The 15,440-nt window shown below is 53.6% G+C and overlaps 1 protein-coding gene across 1 annotated transcript in view; it reads left to right on the top strand.

Moving 5' to 3' along the window:
• LOC132383956 (ribosomal protein S6 kinase alpha-5-like) overlaps positions 1-9,755 on the top strand; it is a 77,386-nt gene extending 67,631 nt beyond the window's left edge. Inside the window, exon 12 of the mRNA XM_059955158.1 lies at positions 7,396-9,755. Coding sequence (XP_059811141.1) covers positions 7,396-7,611 — 216 coding nt within the window. The 3' untranslated portion in view covers positions 7,612-9,755. The remainder of the gene's footprint in view (positions 1-7,395) is intronic.
• The last annotated feature ends 5,685 nt before the right edge of the window (positions 9,756-15,440 follow it).

Below are 15,440 nucleotides of genomic sequence, written 5' to 3'. Positions count from 1 at the left end.
TCATCTCCTCCGGAACCTCCTCTCCTAAACCCTCAACTCCTCCAGAACCTCCACCCTTTCCAAATCCCTCATCTCCTCCAGAACCTCCCCTCCTAATCCCTCATCTCCTCCAGAACCACCACCCTCTCCTAAACCCTCATCTCCTCCAGAACCTCCCCACCTAAACCCTCATCTCCTCCAGAACCTCCACCCTTTCCTAAACCCTCATCTCCTCCAGAACCTCCTCTCCTAAACCCTCATCTCCTCCAGAACCTCCACCCTTTCCAAATCCCTCATCTCCTCCAGGTACCTCCGCTCCTAAACCCTCATCTCCCCCAAAACCTCCCCTCCTAATCCCTCATCTCCTCCAGGTACCTCCTCTCCTAAACCCTCATCTCCCCCAGAACCTCCCCTCCTAATCCCTCATCTCCTGCAGAACCTCCACCCTTTCCTAATCTCTCACCTCCTCCAGAACTTCCACCCTCTACTAAACCCTCATCTCCTCCAGAACCTTTCCTAAACCCTCACCTCCTCCAGAACCTCTCCTCCTAATCCCTCATCTCCTCCAGAACCTCCACCCTTTCCAAATCCCTCATCTCGTCCAGAATCTCCCCACCTAATCCCTCATCTCCTCCAGAACCTCCACTCCTAATCCCTCACCTCCTCCAGAAACTCCCATCCTAATCCCTCACCTCCTCCAGAACCTCGACCCTCTACTAATCCCTCATCTCCTCCAGAACCTCCACCCGTTCCTAAACCCTCATCTCCTCCAGAACCTCCACCCTTTCCTAAACCCTCACCTCCTCCAGAACCTCCCCTCCTAATCCCTCATCTCCTCCAGAACCTCCACCCTTTCCAAATCCCTCATCTCCTCCAGAATCTCCCCTCCTAATCCCTCATCTCCTCCAGAACCTCCACCCTTTCCAAATCCCTCCAGAACCTCCCCTCCTAAACCCTCATCTCCTCCAGAACCTCCACCCTTTCCAAATCCCTCACCTCCTCCAGAACCTCCACCCTCTCCTAAACCCTCATCTGCTCCAGAACCTCCCCTCCTAAACCCTCATCTCCTCCAGAACCTCCCCTCCTAAACCCTCACCTCCTCCAGAACCTCCACCCTCTCCTAAACCCTCATCTCCTCCAGAACCTCCACCCTTTCCAAATCCCTCACCTCCTCCAGAACCTCCACCCTCTCCTAAACCCTCATCTGCTCTAGAACCTCCCCTCCTAAACCCTCATCTCCTCCAGAACCTCCCCTCCTAAACCCTCATCTCCTCCAGAACCTCCCCTCCTAAACACTCACCTCCTCCAGAACCTCCCCTCCCAATCCCTCATCTCCTCCAGAACCTCCACCCTCTCCTAAACCCTCCTCTCCTCCATAACCTCCACCCTTTCCTAAACCCTCACCTCCTCCAGAACCTCCCCTCCTAATCCCTCATCTCCTCCAGAACCTCCACCCTTTCCAAATCCCTCATCTCCTCCAGAATCTCCCCACCTAATCCCTCATCTCCTCCAGAACCTCCCCTCCTAATCCCTCACCTCCTCCAGAAACTCCCATCCTAATCCCTCACCTCCTCCAGAACCTCGACCCTCTACTAATCCCTCATCTCCTCCAGAACCTCCACCCGTTCCTAAACCCTCATCTCCTCCAGAACCTCCACCCTTTCTTAAACCCTCACCTCCTCCAGAACCTCCCCTCCAAATCCCTCATCTCCTCCAGAATCTCCCCTCCTAATCCCTCATCTCCTCCAGAACCTCCACCCTTTCCAAATCCCTCCAGAACCTCCCCTCCTAAACCCTCATCTCCTCCAGAACCTCCACCCTTTTCAAATCCCTCATCTCCTCCAGAACCTCCACCCTCTCCTAAACCCTCATCTGCTCCAGAACCTCCCCTCCTAAACCCTCATCTCCTCCAGAACCTCCCCTCCTAAACCCTCATCTCCTCCAGAACCTCCCCTCCTAAACCCTCACCTCCTCCAGAACCTCCACCCTCTCCTAAACCCTCATCTCCTCCAGAACCTCCACCCTTTCCAAACCCCTCACCTCCTCCAGAACCTCCACCCTCTCCTAAACCCTCATCTCCTCCATAACCTCCACCCTTTCCAAATCCCTCATCTCCTGTAGAACCTCCCCTCCTAATCCCTCATCTCATCCAGAACCTCCACCCTTTCCAAATCCCTCATCTCCTCCAGAACCTCCCCTCCTAATCCCTCACCTCCTCCAGAACCTCCACCCTCTACTAAATCCTCATCTCCTCCAGAACCTCCCCTCCTAAACCCTCATCTCCTCTAGAACCTCCCCTCCTAAATCCTCACCTCCTCCAGAACCTCCACCCTCTCCTAAACCCTCCTCTCCTCCAGAACCTCCCCTCCCAATCCCTCATCTGCTCCAGAACCTCCCCTCCTAAACCCTCACCTCCTCCAGAACCTCCACCCTCTCCTAAACCCTCATCTCCTCCAGAACCTCCACCTTTTCCAAATCCCTCACCTCCTCCAGAACCTCCACCCTCTCCTAAACCCTCATCTCCTCCATAACCTCCACCCTTTCCAAGTCCCTCATCTCCTCCTGAACCTCCCCTCCTAATCCCTCATCTCATCCAGAACCTCCACCCTTTCCAAATCCCTCATCTCCTCCAGAACCTCCCCTCCTAATCCCTCACCTCCTAATCCCTCACCTCCTCCAGAACCTCCACCCTCTACTAAATCCTCATCTCCTCCAGAACCTCCCCTCCTAAACCCACATCTCCTCCAGAACCTCCCCTCCTAAATCCTCACCTCCTCCAGAACCTCCACCCTCTCCTAAACCCTCATCTCCTCCAGAACCTCCCCTCCCAATCCCTCATCTCCTCCAGAACCTCCCCTCCTAAACCCTCACCTCCTCCAGAACCTCTACCCTCTCCTAAACCCTCATCTCCTCCAGAACCTCCACCCTTTCCAAATCCCTCATCTCCTCCAGAACCTCCCCTCCCAATCCCTCATCTCCTCCAGAACCTCCCCTCCTAAACCCTCATCTCCTCCAGAACCTCCCCTCCTAAACCCTCATCTCCTCCAGAACCTCACCTCCTCCAGAACCTCCACCCTTTCCTAAACCCTCATCTCCTCCAGAACCTCCCCTCCTAATCCCTCACCTCCTCCAGAACCTCCACCCTCTCCTAAACCCTCATCTCCTCCAGAACCTCCACCCTCTCCTAAACCCTCATCTCCTCCAGAACCTCCACCCTTTCCTAAACCCTCATCTCCTCCAGAACCTCCTCTCCTAAACCCTCAACTCCTCCAGAACCTCCACCCTTTCCAAATCCCTCATCTCCTCCAGGTACCTCCTCTCCTAAACCCTCATCTCCCCCAGAACCTCCCCTCCTAATCCCTCATCTCCTGCAGAACCTCCACCCTTTCCTAAACCCTCACCTCCTCCAGAACCTCCCCTCCTAATCCCTCATCTCCTCCAGAACCTCCACCCTTTCCTAAACCCTCATCTCCTCCAGAACCTCCACCCTTTCCTAAACCCTCACTTCCTCCAGAATCTCCCCTCCTAATCCCTCATCTCCTCCAGAACCTCCACCCTTTCCAAATCCCTCATCTCCTCCAGAATCTCCCCTCCTAATCCCTCATCTCCTCCAGAACCTCCACCCTTTCCAAATCCCTCCAGAACCTCCCCTCCTAATCCCTCATCTCCTCCAGAACCTCCACCCTCTCCTAAACCCTCATCTCCTCCAGAACCTCCCCTCCTAAACCCTCACCTCCTCCAGAACCTCCACCCTTTCCTAAACCCTCATCTCCTCCAGAACCTCCCCTCCCAATCCCTCATCTCCTCCAGAACCTCCCCTCCTAATCCCTCATCTCCTCCAGAACCACCACCCTCTCCTAAACCATCTCCTCCAGAACCTCCACCCTTTCCAAATCCCTCATCTCATCCAGAACCTCCCCTCCCAATCGCTCATCTCTTCCAGAACCTCCCCTCCTAATCCCTCATCTCCTCCAGAACCTCCACCCTTTCCTAAACCCTCATCTCCTCCAGAACCTCCACCCTTTCCAAATCCCTCATCTCCTCCAGAACCTCCACCCTTTCCTAAACCCTCATCTCCTCCAGAACCTCCACCCTTTTCAAATCCCTCATCTCCTCCAGAACCTCCTCTCCTAATCCCTCATCTCCTGCAGAACCTCCACCCTCTACTAAACCCTCATCACCTCCAGAACCTCCACCCTTTCCAAATCCCTCATCTCCTCCAGAACCTCCTCTCCTAAACCCTCATCTCCTCCAGAACCTCCCCTCCTAAACCCTCATCTCCTCCAGAACCTCCACCCTCTACTAAACCCTCATCTCCTCCAGAACCTCCACCATTTCCAAATCCCTCATCTCCTCCAGAACCTCCCCTCCCAATCCCTCATCTCCTCCAGAACCTCCCCTCCTAATCCCTCATCTCCTCCAGAACCTCCACCCTTTCCTAAACCCTCATCTCCTCCAGAACCTCCACCCTTTCCAAATCCCTCATCTCCTCCAGAACCTCCACCCTTTCCTAAACCCTCATCTCCTCCAGAACCTCCCCTCCTAATCCCTCATCTCCTCCAGAACCTCCACCCTCTGCTAAACCCTCATCTCCTCCAGAACCTCCACCCTTTCCAAATCCCTCATCTCCTCCAGAACCTCCCCTCCCAATCCCTCATCTCCTCCAGAACCTCCCCTCCTAATCCCTCATCTCCTCCAGAACCACCACCCTCTCCTAAACCCTTATCTCCTCCAGAACCTCCACCCTTTCCAAATCCCTCATTTCATCCAGAACCTCCCCTCCCAATCCCTCATCTCCAGCAGAACCTCCACCCTCTACTAAACCCTCATCTCCTCCAGAACCTCCACCCTTTCCAAATCCCTCATCTCCTCCAGAACCTCCTCTCCTAAACCCTCATCTCCTCCAGAACCTCCACCCTTTCCAAATCCCTCATCTCCTCCAGAACCTCCCCTCCCAATCCCTCATCTCCTCCAGAACCTCCTCTCCTAAACCCTCATCTCCTCCAGAACCTCCTCTCCTAAACCCTCATCTCCTCCAGAATCTCCCCTCCTAAACCCTCATCTCCTCCAGAACCTCCACCCTCTACTAAACCCTCATCTCCTCCAGAACCTCCACCCTTTCCAAATCCCTCATCTCCTCCAGAACCTCCCCTCCCAATCCCTCATCTCCTCCAGAACCTCCACCCTTTCCTAAACCCTCATCTCCTCCAGAACCTCCACCCTTTCCAAATCCCTCATCTCCTCCAGAACCTCCACCCTTTCCTAAACCCTCATCTCCTCCAGAACCTCCACCCTTTCCAAATCCCTCATCTCCTCCAGAACCTCCACCCTTTCCTAAACCCTCATCTCCTCCAGAACCTCCCCTCCTAATCCCTCATCTCCTCCAGAACCTCCACCCTTTCCTAAACCCTCATCTCCTCCAGAACCTCCACCCTTTCCAAATCTCTCATCTCCTCCAGAACCTCCTCTCCTAAACCCTCATCTCCTCCAGAACCTCCCCTCCTAATCCCTCATCTCCTTCAGAACCTCCACCCTCTCCTAAACCCTTATCTCCTCCAGAACCTCCCCTCCTAATCCCTCATCTCCTGCAGAACCTCCACCCTTTCCAAATCCCTCATCTCCTCCAGAACCTCCACCCTTTCCAAATCCCTCATCTCCTCCAGAACCTCCACCCTCTCCTAAACCCTCATCTCCTCCAGAACCTCCCCTCCTAATCCCTCATCTCCTCCAGAACCTCCACCCTCTCCTAAACTCTCATCTCCTCCAGAAACTCCACCTTTTCCAAATCCCTCATCTCCTCCAGAACCTCCTCTCCTTAACCCTCATCTCCTCCAGAACATCCACCCACTCCTAAACCCTCATCTCCTCCAGAACCTCCCCTCCTAATCCCTCATCTCCTCCAGAACCTCCACCCTCTCCTAAACCCTCACCTCCTCCAGAACCTCCACACTCTCCTAAACCCTCATCTCCTCCAGAACCTCCACCCTCTCCTAAACCCTCATCTCCTCCAGAACCTCCTCTCCTAAACCCTCATCTCCTCCAGAACCTCCACCCACTCCTAAACCCTCATCTTCTCCAGAACCTCCCCTCCTAATCCCTCATCTCCTCCAGAATCTCCACCCTCTCCTAAACCCTCATCTCCTCCAGAAACTCCACCCTTTCCAAATCCCTCATCTCCTCCAGAACCTCCCCTCCTAATCCCTCATCTCCTGCAGAACCTCCACCCTTTCCAAATCCCTCATCTCCTCCAGAATCTCCCCTCCTAATCCCTCATCTCCTCCAGTACCTCCACCCGCTCCTAAACCCTCATCTCCTCCAGAACCTCCACCCTTTCCAAATCCCTCATCTCCTCCAGAATCTCCCCTCCTAATCCCTCACCTCCTCCAGAACCTCCACCCTTTCCAAATCCCTCATCTCCTCCAGAACCTCCACCCTTTCCAAATCCCTCATCTTCTCCAGAACCTCCACACTCTCCTAAACCCTCATCTCCTCCAGAATCTCCACCCTCTCCTAAACCCTCACCTCCTCCAGAACCTCCACACTCTCCTAAACCCTCATCTCCTCCAGAACCTCCACCCTCTCCTAAACCCTCACCTCCTCCAGAACCTCCACACTCTCCTAAACCCTCATCTCCTCCAGAACCTCCACACTCTCCTAAACCCTCATCTCCTCCAGAACCTCCACCCTCTCCTAAACCCTCATCTCCTCCAGAACCTCCACCCTCTCCTAAACCCTCATCTCCTCCAGAACCTCCACCCTCTCCTAAACCCTCATCTCCTCCAGAACCTCCACCCTCTCCTAAACCCTCACCTCCTCCAGAACCTCCACCCTTTCCAAATCTCTCATCTCCTCCAGAACCTCCACCCTCTCCTAAACCCTCACCTCCTCCAGAACCTCCACACTGTCCTAGACCCTCACCTCCTGCAGCCTGCACCCACTTATCCTTTTGTCCTTCCATGTTTTTCTCTCTCTTTCCACCATCCTGTCCCCTCTCCCCTTCCAGCCTGTTCTCTTGCACCCTTTTTCCCTTCCGCAGTTTCTCTTCCCCATTGTCTGCCCCTGCTCTCCCTCCCCTCCCATCCCTCCAAGCTGTGGCTGTTGAGGGCGGGCAGCAGGGATTTTGGCATGTGACTGGGTAGGGGATATATTGCCTCCCTCCTCCACGCCCCCTGTCGGGTGGTAGGCAGTCACCCCTCGTGCTCACCACTCGGGCGTACCTCTGGTGGTAGGGAGGAGAGAGGGGAGAAGGGGAGTGAGCACAAAGAGATAGGGGAGGGAAGTGGAAGAGAGGGGAAAGGTCAAAGGGGAGGGGAAAGACAGGGTGGAGGGCAGAGGGTACATGGGGGCAACGGGACCGTGCCGGGTGGGGATGTGCTTGGACCCTCAGCTGCTAACCGACTTCCCCCCACCCCACAGGCGTTCAACAAGTGCAAGCGGGAGGGCTTCCTGCTGAAGAGCGTGGACAACGCACCGCTGGCCAAACGCAGGAAGCTGAAGCTGAGCGCGGGCCCGGAGGCGCGGAGCTCCAGCGACAGCTCGTCCTCGTCCTCGTCCTCCTCCGTGCAGCCCAGCGCCGCCTCCCAGCGGGCGGGCAGGCACAAGCGGCCGGGGCCGGTCACCCAGCCCTCGTAGCTGCTGGCAGCGGACGGTGGGGCGGGGCGGGGTGGGGTCCTGACCCCTGGACCCTGTGAAGCTTCCGGACGCACTGCCAAGGTCAGGAGTTAAGCTGACAGCGGCCGTGGGAGAGGAACGTTTGCCTTCGTCCCGGACTCCGGTCGGATCCGGTGTGGGCGGGGGAGATCCACCACAGCAAGGACCATTATGGCTGCCGTTTATGGTCTGAAACGGGCCCTTTGGTCTGTCGAATCCCTGCTGACCCCTCCACCGGTTCCCGTTTCTGTTCGCCCCACGATTCCGAGATTCCGCCCCTCTCCCGGGGCAATTCACTGTGGCCGACGTACCCACTGTGACCTTAGTCACAGAGTGCCCTTCAGCCCATCTCCTCGGAGCCTGCCTGTGTTTGGTCAGCGTCCCTCTAATCCTCTCCCACCCATCTACCTGTCCAAGCATATTTTAAATGTCGTAATCATACTCACCTCAACCACGTCCATAAAACACGCCTCAGGTCCTTTTTAAATCTTCTGCCCCCTCTCCTTAAACCAGCTTTACACTCCTCCCGGGGAAAGACTGACCACCCACTTTATCTACACCCCACTAAACCTCTGTGAGGTCACCCCCCCCCCCCAGCCTCTTTCACTCCAGTCCCAGCCAATCCATCCCCCCCCCCGTCCCCGACTCGAGCCTTTTAGACCCTGTGGACATTTCCTGCATCCTCCCCAGCTCAGTCATAACTCCTGGGACGTAGGAGGTGCCGGATGAAACCCAGACTCACGAGGAGAACCTGCAAACCACACAATCTCGCTCTCTCTCCCTCTCCCCCTCCCTTTCTCTCCCCTCCCCCTCTCCCTCATTCTCTCTCCCTCTCCCCTCTCTCTCTCTTTCCCTCTCCCCCTCCCTCTCCCTCTCCCCCCCTCCCTCTTGCTTCCCCTCTCTCTCCCCTCCCCCTCTCCCTCATTCTCTCTCCCTCTCCCCTCTCTCTCTCTTTCCCTCTCCCCCTCCCTCTCCCTCTCCCCCCTCCCTCTTGCTTCCCCTCTCTCTCCCCCCCCCCCTTCCCTCTCTCTGTCTCAACTGGAACTGCCCCTGCTCAGTCTCACCCGTGATCAGACAGTATGGCACAGCGACAGGCCTTTGGCCTAACGTCCTTGCCAGCAAACCAATCTGCTGCTTAAAGGCCTAACTCAACGAATTCCTTCTGCCTTCACAGCATGCGTATCCCTCAGTTCTGTGTATTCACGTACCTACCAAAGGGCCCTTTAAATATGCTTCCCCCCACCACCCCTTTGAAACATCCTGCCCACACATACCTCCGTTCACCTCCAACGTGCGCCACCCGGTCTTGGACGCTTCGACTCGGGGCAAACGTGTCTGGTTTATCCGTGCCGGGTTTCCAACGCTCACGGAGAGCACAACCCCGGTTTGGCCAACCCCCTCCCCGCTACCCAAGCCCTCCGACCCAGGCCCCAGTGGGCCTCTTCTGCCCCCTCTCCCAAGCAGGGACAGGAGAGGGCGCAGCCCGGCAGCGGCGGCCTCACCCGAGCTCCGTCGGGTCCCGCCGGATGTGCGGAAATCCAGAGCGACGCACGCGCGCGCACAAAATGCCGGAGGAGCTCAGCAGGCCGGGCAGCGACCTGGGAAACGGAGAAGCAGTCGTCGTTTCGAGCCCAGGGCCTCCACTGGCACCCATCAACTGCAGGTTTACCATTACACTTATTCCGGCTTTCACTGGTCACCCATTTCAATTCGACCGGCGTTTCTCCCTGAGGCCTGCACCTCGTTCTCCTTCCAAGGCAGCCTCCAACCCGGCGGCATGAACTTGGATTCCTCCAGCTTTGAGTCATTTCTCCCCCTTGTATCGTCCGTCTCCTTTCATTCTGCATTCTGTCTCCTCCCCCTTGCCCCGTCTGCTCGACTGCCCGTAACCTCCCTTTCTCCCATGGTCCACTCTCACTGCCCGGGGATATTTGACTCCACTAACACCCCCCTCCATTGCGAAAGACCACCCCCACCGGGAGCCGAGACGGGGACCGGGGAGCGCGGTTATCAAGCAGTGGGGGCTTCCTGCCTGCATTTCCCCTGGCCGGTTGTCCCACAAGGGCTGTGTGCTAAGATTGTAAAACTGCTCAGTAACACTGTAAATAAATGATCGTTGTACGACGCTGGCGCCTGGGTTCCTGCGCGTCGCCCCGAGAAGGAAACTGAATGCATTCGCCGCTGCGCGGAGCGGGTCCAGCCAGCGCTCTCCGGGGGTGGGGGGGGCCTCGCGTCCGTCCCCCGCAGCTTACTAACCCTGACGGGCGCCGTCTCGGGGAGGAGGGACGGATTCCGTACGAACGACGGCGGGAGTGGAACCTGGGTCGCTGGAGCTGTAATGCGTCGTCACAGACACGGGGGGCAGAATCGGGCCACTCCGCCCATCGAGTCCGCTCCGCCATTCCATCGTGGCTGATTTATTACCTCCTCAACCCCCTTCTCCCCGTAACCTTTGACACCCTGGCTAATCAAGAACCCATCAACTTCCACCTTAAATCTACCCCGTGACCTGCCCTGCACTGCTGTCTGTGGCAATGAATTCCACAGGTTCGCCACTCACCTCCGTTCGAAATGGACGCCCCTCTATCCTGAGGTTGTGCCCTCCTGGTCTAGACTCGCCCTCTATAGGAAACCCACTCTACCTCCTCGACAGGTTCTCATACCATGAGATTCTCTCTTCAATCTGCCAAACTGGAGCGCGTGCCATTAAATGCCCCCCTCACTGGTTAACCCTTTCACTCCCGGAATCATTCTCACGAACCTCCTCTGCTCTCCTCTCCAGTGCCTGCACGGGGACTCTCGTCCCCTTGTGCCTCTACTATCAGAATCGGCTCCTCGTTCAACAGTACGCATCTTTATTTTTTCCTACCGTAAGCGCATGGCCGTACAATTTCCCACGCTGTATTCCCTTTGCCTTTCCGTCCTGTCTAAATTCTTCTACGGACTCCCTTCTTCCTCAACGCTGCCCGCCCCTCCACCCATCTTTGTATCATCCGCACACCTTGCCACAAAGCCATCAATTCTGCCATCCAAGTCATTGACATATAACGTGACAGGAATCGGTCCCAAAACTGACCCTGTGGAACACCACTGGACACTGGCAGCCAACCAGAAAGTCTCCCTTTGTTCCCACTCTTTGCCTCCAGCCACTGCTTTGCACGGGAGAAGCCTCACTTGGGAGTATCGTGAGAAGTTTTGGGTCCCTTAAAGGGCGTGCTGAAAGTGGAGCGGGTTCAAAGAAGGTTCATAAAGATGATTCTGGGATTGAATAGCTTGTCAAATGTAGTGTTTGGTGGCTCTGGGCCAGTACTTACTGGAATTCAGAAGAATGGCGGGGGGGGGGGGGGGGATCTGATTGAAACCTACTGAATGCTGAAAGACTTCTCTGCAGTGAACGTAGAGGAGGTGTTTCCTATGATGGGGGGGGGGGGGAAGACTAAGACCAGAGGACACTGCCTCAGAATAGAGGGACATCCATTTAGCATGACGAGGAAGAATTTCTTTATCCAGAGAGTGTTGAATCTGTGGAATTCATTGCCACCTGCAGCTAAGGAGGCCAAGTCTTTATGTATATTTAAGGCAGAGGCTGATAGATTCCTGATTGGTCAGGGCGTGATGGGATACGGGGAGAAGGCAGGAGATTGGGGGCTGAGAGGGAAAATGGATCAGCCGTGATGAAATGGCCAAATTCTGCTGTTTTATCTTGTCTTATGGAAACCACGCTGACTTTGGCTTACTTTATAACGTACCTCCAAGTACCCCAAATGCTTGCCTTGATAATTGACTCCAACATCTTCCTTTCCACTGAAGGCAGGCTAACTGGCCTATAACTTCCTTTTGCTTGCCAGTGGGCTGACATTTGTGATGTTCCAGTCCTCTGGAATCATTCCAGAATCTCGTGATTCTTGAAAGATCTCCACTATTGCCTCCACAATCTCTTCAGCTACACCTTTAACAACCCTGGGGAGCAGTCCGTCTGGTGTAGGTGACTTACCTCCTACCTTCAGACCATTCAGCTTCCTAAACACCTTCTCCTTAGTCATAGGAACTACACCCACTTCTGTCCCCCTGACAATCTTCAACTTCTGGCATGTTGCTGGTTTCTTCAACAGTGAAGATTGTCACAAAATAACGTTCACCCCCCATTTCTTTGTCCTCCATTATTACCTCTCCAGCGTCATTTTCCCGTGGTCTGATATCCACTCTTACCTCTCTTATACTCTTTATATATCTGAAAAAAATCTTTTGGCATCCTTTTTTATATTAGTGGCTTCATATTTAATCTTTTCTTCCCTTGTGGCTTTCTTAGTTGCCTTCTGTTGGTTTTGAAAAGCTTCTCAGGCCTCTATATTCTCAATATTTTTGCCACCTTATATAATCTTTCTTTTGCTTTTATGCTGTCTTCCCTTTTCAGGCATGTTTGCCTCATCCTCCCTATTCTGCCATCATCCCTGCTAGTGTCCCCTTCCAGTCAACTTCGGCCAGCTCCTCTCCCATGCCCCCGTAATCTCCTTTACTCCACCTGATTTTAGCTTCTCCCTCCCAAATTGCAGAGTGAATTCTATCATATTATGAGCACTGTCTCCCAAGGGTTCCTGTACCTGAAGCTCCCTAATCTAGTCTGGTTTATTACACAGCACCCAATCCAAAATTGCCTTTCTCCTAGTGGGCTCGACCACAAGCTGCTCTGAAAAGCCGTCTCATAGGCACTCTACAAACTTCTGCTCTCGGGATCCAGCACCAACCTGATTTTCCCAATCTACCTGCATATTGAAATCCCCAATGACTATCATAGCATTGCCTTTTTGACATGCATTTTCTATCTCCGGTTGTAATTTGTAGCCCACGTCCTGGATTCCGCTTGGAGGCCTGTAGGTAACTTCCACCAGGGTATTTTTTTAACCCTTACAGTTCCTTAACTCTACTCTCAAGGATTCTACATCTTCCAATTCTATGTCACTTCTTTCTAAGGATTTCATTTTTTACCAACAGCAATGTCGCCCCCTTCTGGCTGCCTGTCTGCCCCTTTGATTCAATGTGTATCCTTGGACGTTCAGCTCCCAACTATGATCCTCTTTCAATCATGACTCAAAAATGCCCACTATCGTCATACCTGCCAATCTCTAGCTGTGCTACAAGATCATCTCCCTGATCCTTTATGCTGCGTGCATTCAACCTATAACACTTCCGGTTACAGGACGGATAGAGGCATGGCTGACAGCCAGGATGCAGCGAATGGAAGTAACAAGGGGCCTTTTCCGATTGGCCGGTGTTCCTCAGGGGTCAGTATTGGGACCTTGTTTGGCAATGAGTTAGATAGTAGAGTTGATGGCTTTGTGGCAAAGTTTGCAGATGAGATGAAGAGGGGTAGGTAGTGCTGAGGGAGCACTGTGACTGCAACCGACAAATTAGAAGACTGGGCAAAAAAGTGGCAGATGGAATACAGTGCTGGGAAATGTACGATGATGCATTTCAGTAAAAGGAACAATAGTGCGGACTGTTATCTAAATGGGGAGAAGGTTCAAACATCAGAGGTGCAGAGGGACCTGGGAGTCCTCGTGCAAGACTCACGGGTTAATCAACAGGTTGAGTCTGTGGTAAAGAACAAATGCAATGGTGGAATTTATTTCAAGGGGAATTGAATGTAAGAGCGAGGAGATAATGCCCAGTCTTTATAAGACCTGCACTGGGAGTATTGTCAACAGCTTATTGCAAAAGGGATGTTTTGTCATTGGAGAGAGTCCAGAGGAAGTTCACGAGGACGATTCTGGGAATGAAGGGGTTAACGTATGAGGAGCGTTTGGCAGCTTTGGGCCTGAACTCATTGAAACCTACTGAATGTTGACAGGACTAGATAGGGTGGACGTAGATGTGGAGAGGGTGTTACCTATGGTGGGCGTATCCAGAACTAGAGGGCACAGCCTCAAATTTGAGGGGAGACCTTTCAGAACAGAAGTAAGGAGGAATTTTTTTTTAGCCAGAGGGTGGTGAATCTGTGGAATGCTCTAACACAGACTGCGGTGGAGGCCAGGTTCATGGATGTAGCCAAAGCGGAAGTTGATAAGATTCCCGATCAGTCGGGGCATCAAAGGTTATGCCGAGAAAGCAGGTGTATGGGGTTGAGTGGGTTCTGGAATATGCCACGATGGAATGGCGGAGCAGACTCGATGGGCTGAATGGCCTAATTCTGCTCCTATGTCTTATGGTCTTCAGTCCTGTATTCGTCACCCTTTTCAATTTTGCCTCTGAGCTACCAGAGCGTAAATTCTCGTCCCTTTCTAAACATAGAAGAGTACAGCCATTCAGCCCTCAAAAACAACTAAAAAACAAATGGAATACCTCCATCCTCCTGACATCCATGTATTTTGCCTCTCCAGCAGGGCATTCCGGGTATCTTGCCCTCGATAGTGTACTGTCTCCTTGCATTTGCCCCACCGAGGAGCAAAACCTCACATTTATCTGGGTTAAACTCCATCTGCCGTTTCTGTGCCCAAGCCAGTCTTCTAAACTATCCACCACTCCACCAATCTTGGTATCATCCATAAACCCACCCATCTACAATGTTCATCCATACATCACAAAGAGCAGAGCTTCCTTCTTGTGTCTCTTTATCTGGCCTGGAGACTTTGGTAACCTCTCCTTCTCTTTGAGAACTGTTGACGCTCCTCTCCTGCACGCTGGGGGCTGTTCACCACTGATCCACACGCTGTAGGGGTGTGGGGGGGGGATCCGGGAAAAAGCACGAACTCCGCACTCACAGACAACACTTCTGTGTCGAGGAGGGGGCAACCCCCACACCCTGCAAACCGTTGTGCGTGGGAGAAAACTGGAGCAGTAGGGAGGGAGGGAGGGAGGGGGGGAACCCACGGGGTTTCCACGTACACAAACACACAGAGCTGGCCATTGACTTCCGGAAGGGGAATCGGGCAAATGCTCCTGCTCACAGTGACGGTGCTGAGGTCAACTGATTGAAACCAGATTTAACGGACTGAAATCGGAAATAACTGGCTGAAACCAGTTTCAAGCACGTGAACATGGGTTTATCCAGGTAAGATCAAGTTTAACCATAGGATATTGGAGCAGAATTAGGCCATTCACCCCATCGAGTCTGCTCTGCCCCTCCACCATGGCTGATATATTATCCCTCTCAACCCCATTCGATGTCCTAATTAATATTGAACTTACCAATCTCCGCCCTACATAGACCCAACGACCCGGCCTCCACAGCAGTTTGTGCAATGAATTCCACAGATTCACCAGCCTTTGGCTAAAGGAATTCCTCCTCGTCTCTGTTCCAAATGGACGTCCCTGTATGAGGAGGTTGTGCCTTCTGGAAACATCTTCTGCATGTCCATTCCATCTAGGCCTTCTAACCCTCCTCCTCCTCCTAAACTCCAACAAGCACAGTCCCGGAGCCCTCAAATGCTCCTCATAGATTAACCCCTTCAGTCCCTGAATCATTTTCATGAACCTCTTAGATAAGGGACCCAGAACTGCCCACAACACTCCAAACGCGAGTTCCTCAGCATCACACCCTTGCTCTCCCTCTTGAAATGAATGTTAACATTGCACTTGGCTCCCTCACCACCTTTAGGCTAACTTTTAAGTTGCTGTCATCCAGATCATTAACGCATAAAGTAAAAAGAATCGGTCCCACCACTAACCCCCCACAGAACACTGGCAGCCAAGCAGAAAAGGCCTCCTTTATTCCCAGTGGCGGCCTGTGTGCGAGCCACTGTCCACACTCTCTCGGCTCCCTCAGATCTCCCCCCAACCCCACACACACACACAGCACCATAAACGATATGAGG

The sequence above is a fragment of the Hypanus sabinus genome, chromosome 31 (genome assembly GCF_030144855.1).
Source record: "Hypanus sabinus isolate sHypSab1 chromosome 31, sHypSab1.hap1, whole genome shotgun sequence".
Taxonomy (NCBI): domain Eukaryota; kingdom Metazoa; phylum Chordata; class Chondrichthyes; order Myliobatiformes; family Dasyatidae; genus Hypanus; species Hypanus sabinus.
Note: the sequence above shows the minus strand (reverse complement) of the source record. Positions and strands in the feature narration are given on the sequence as shown.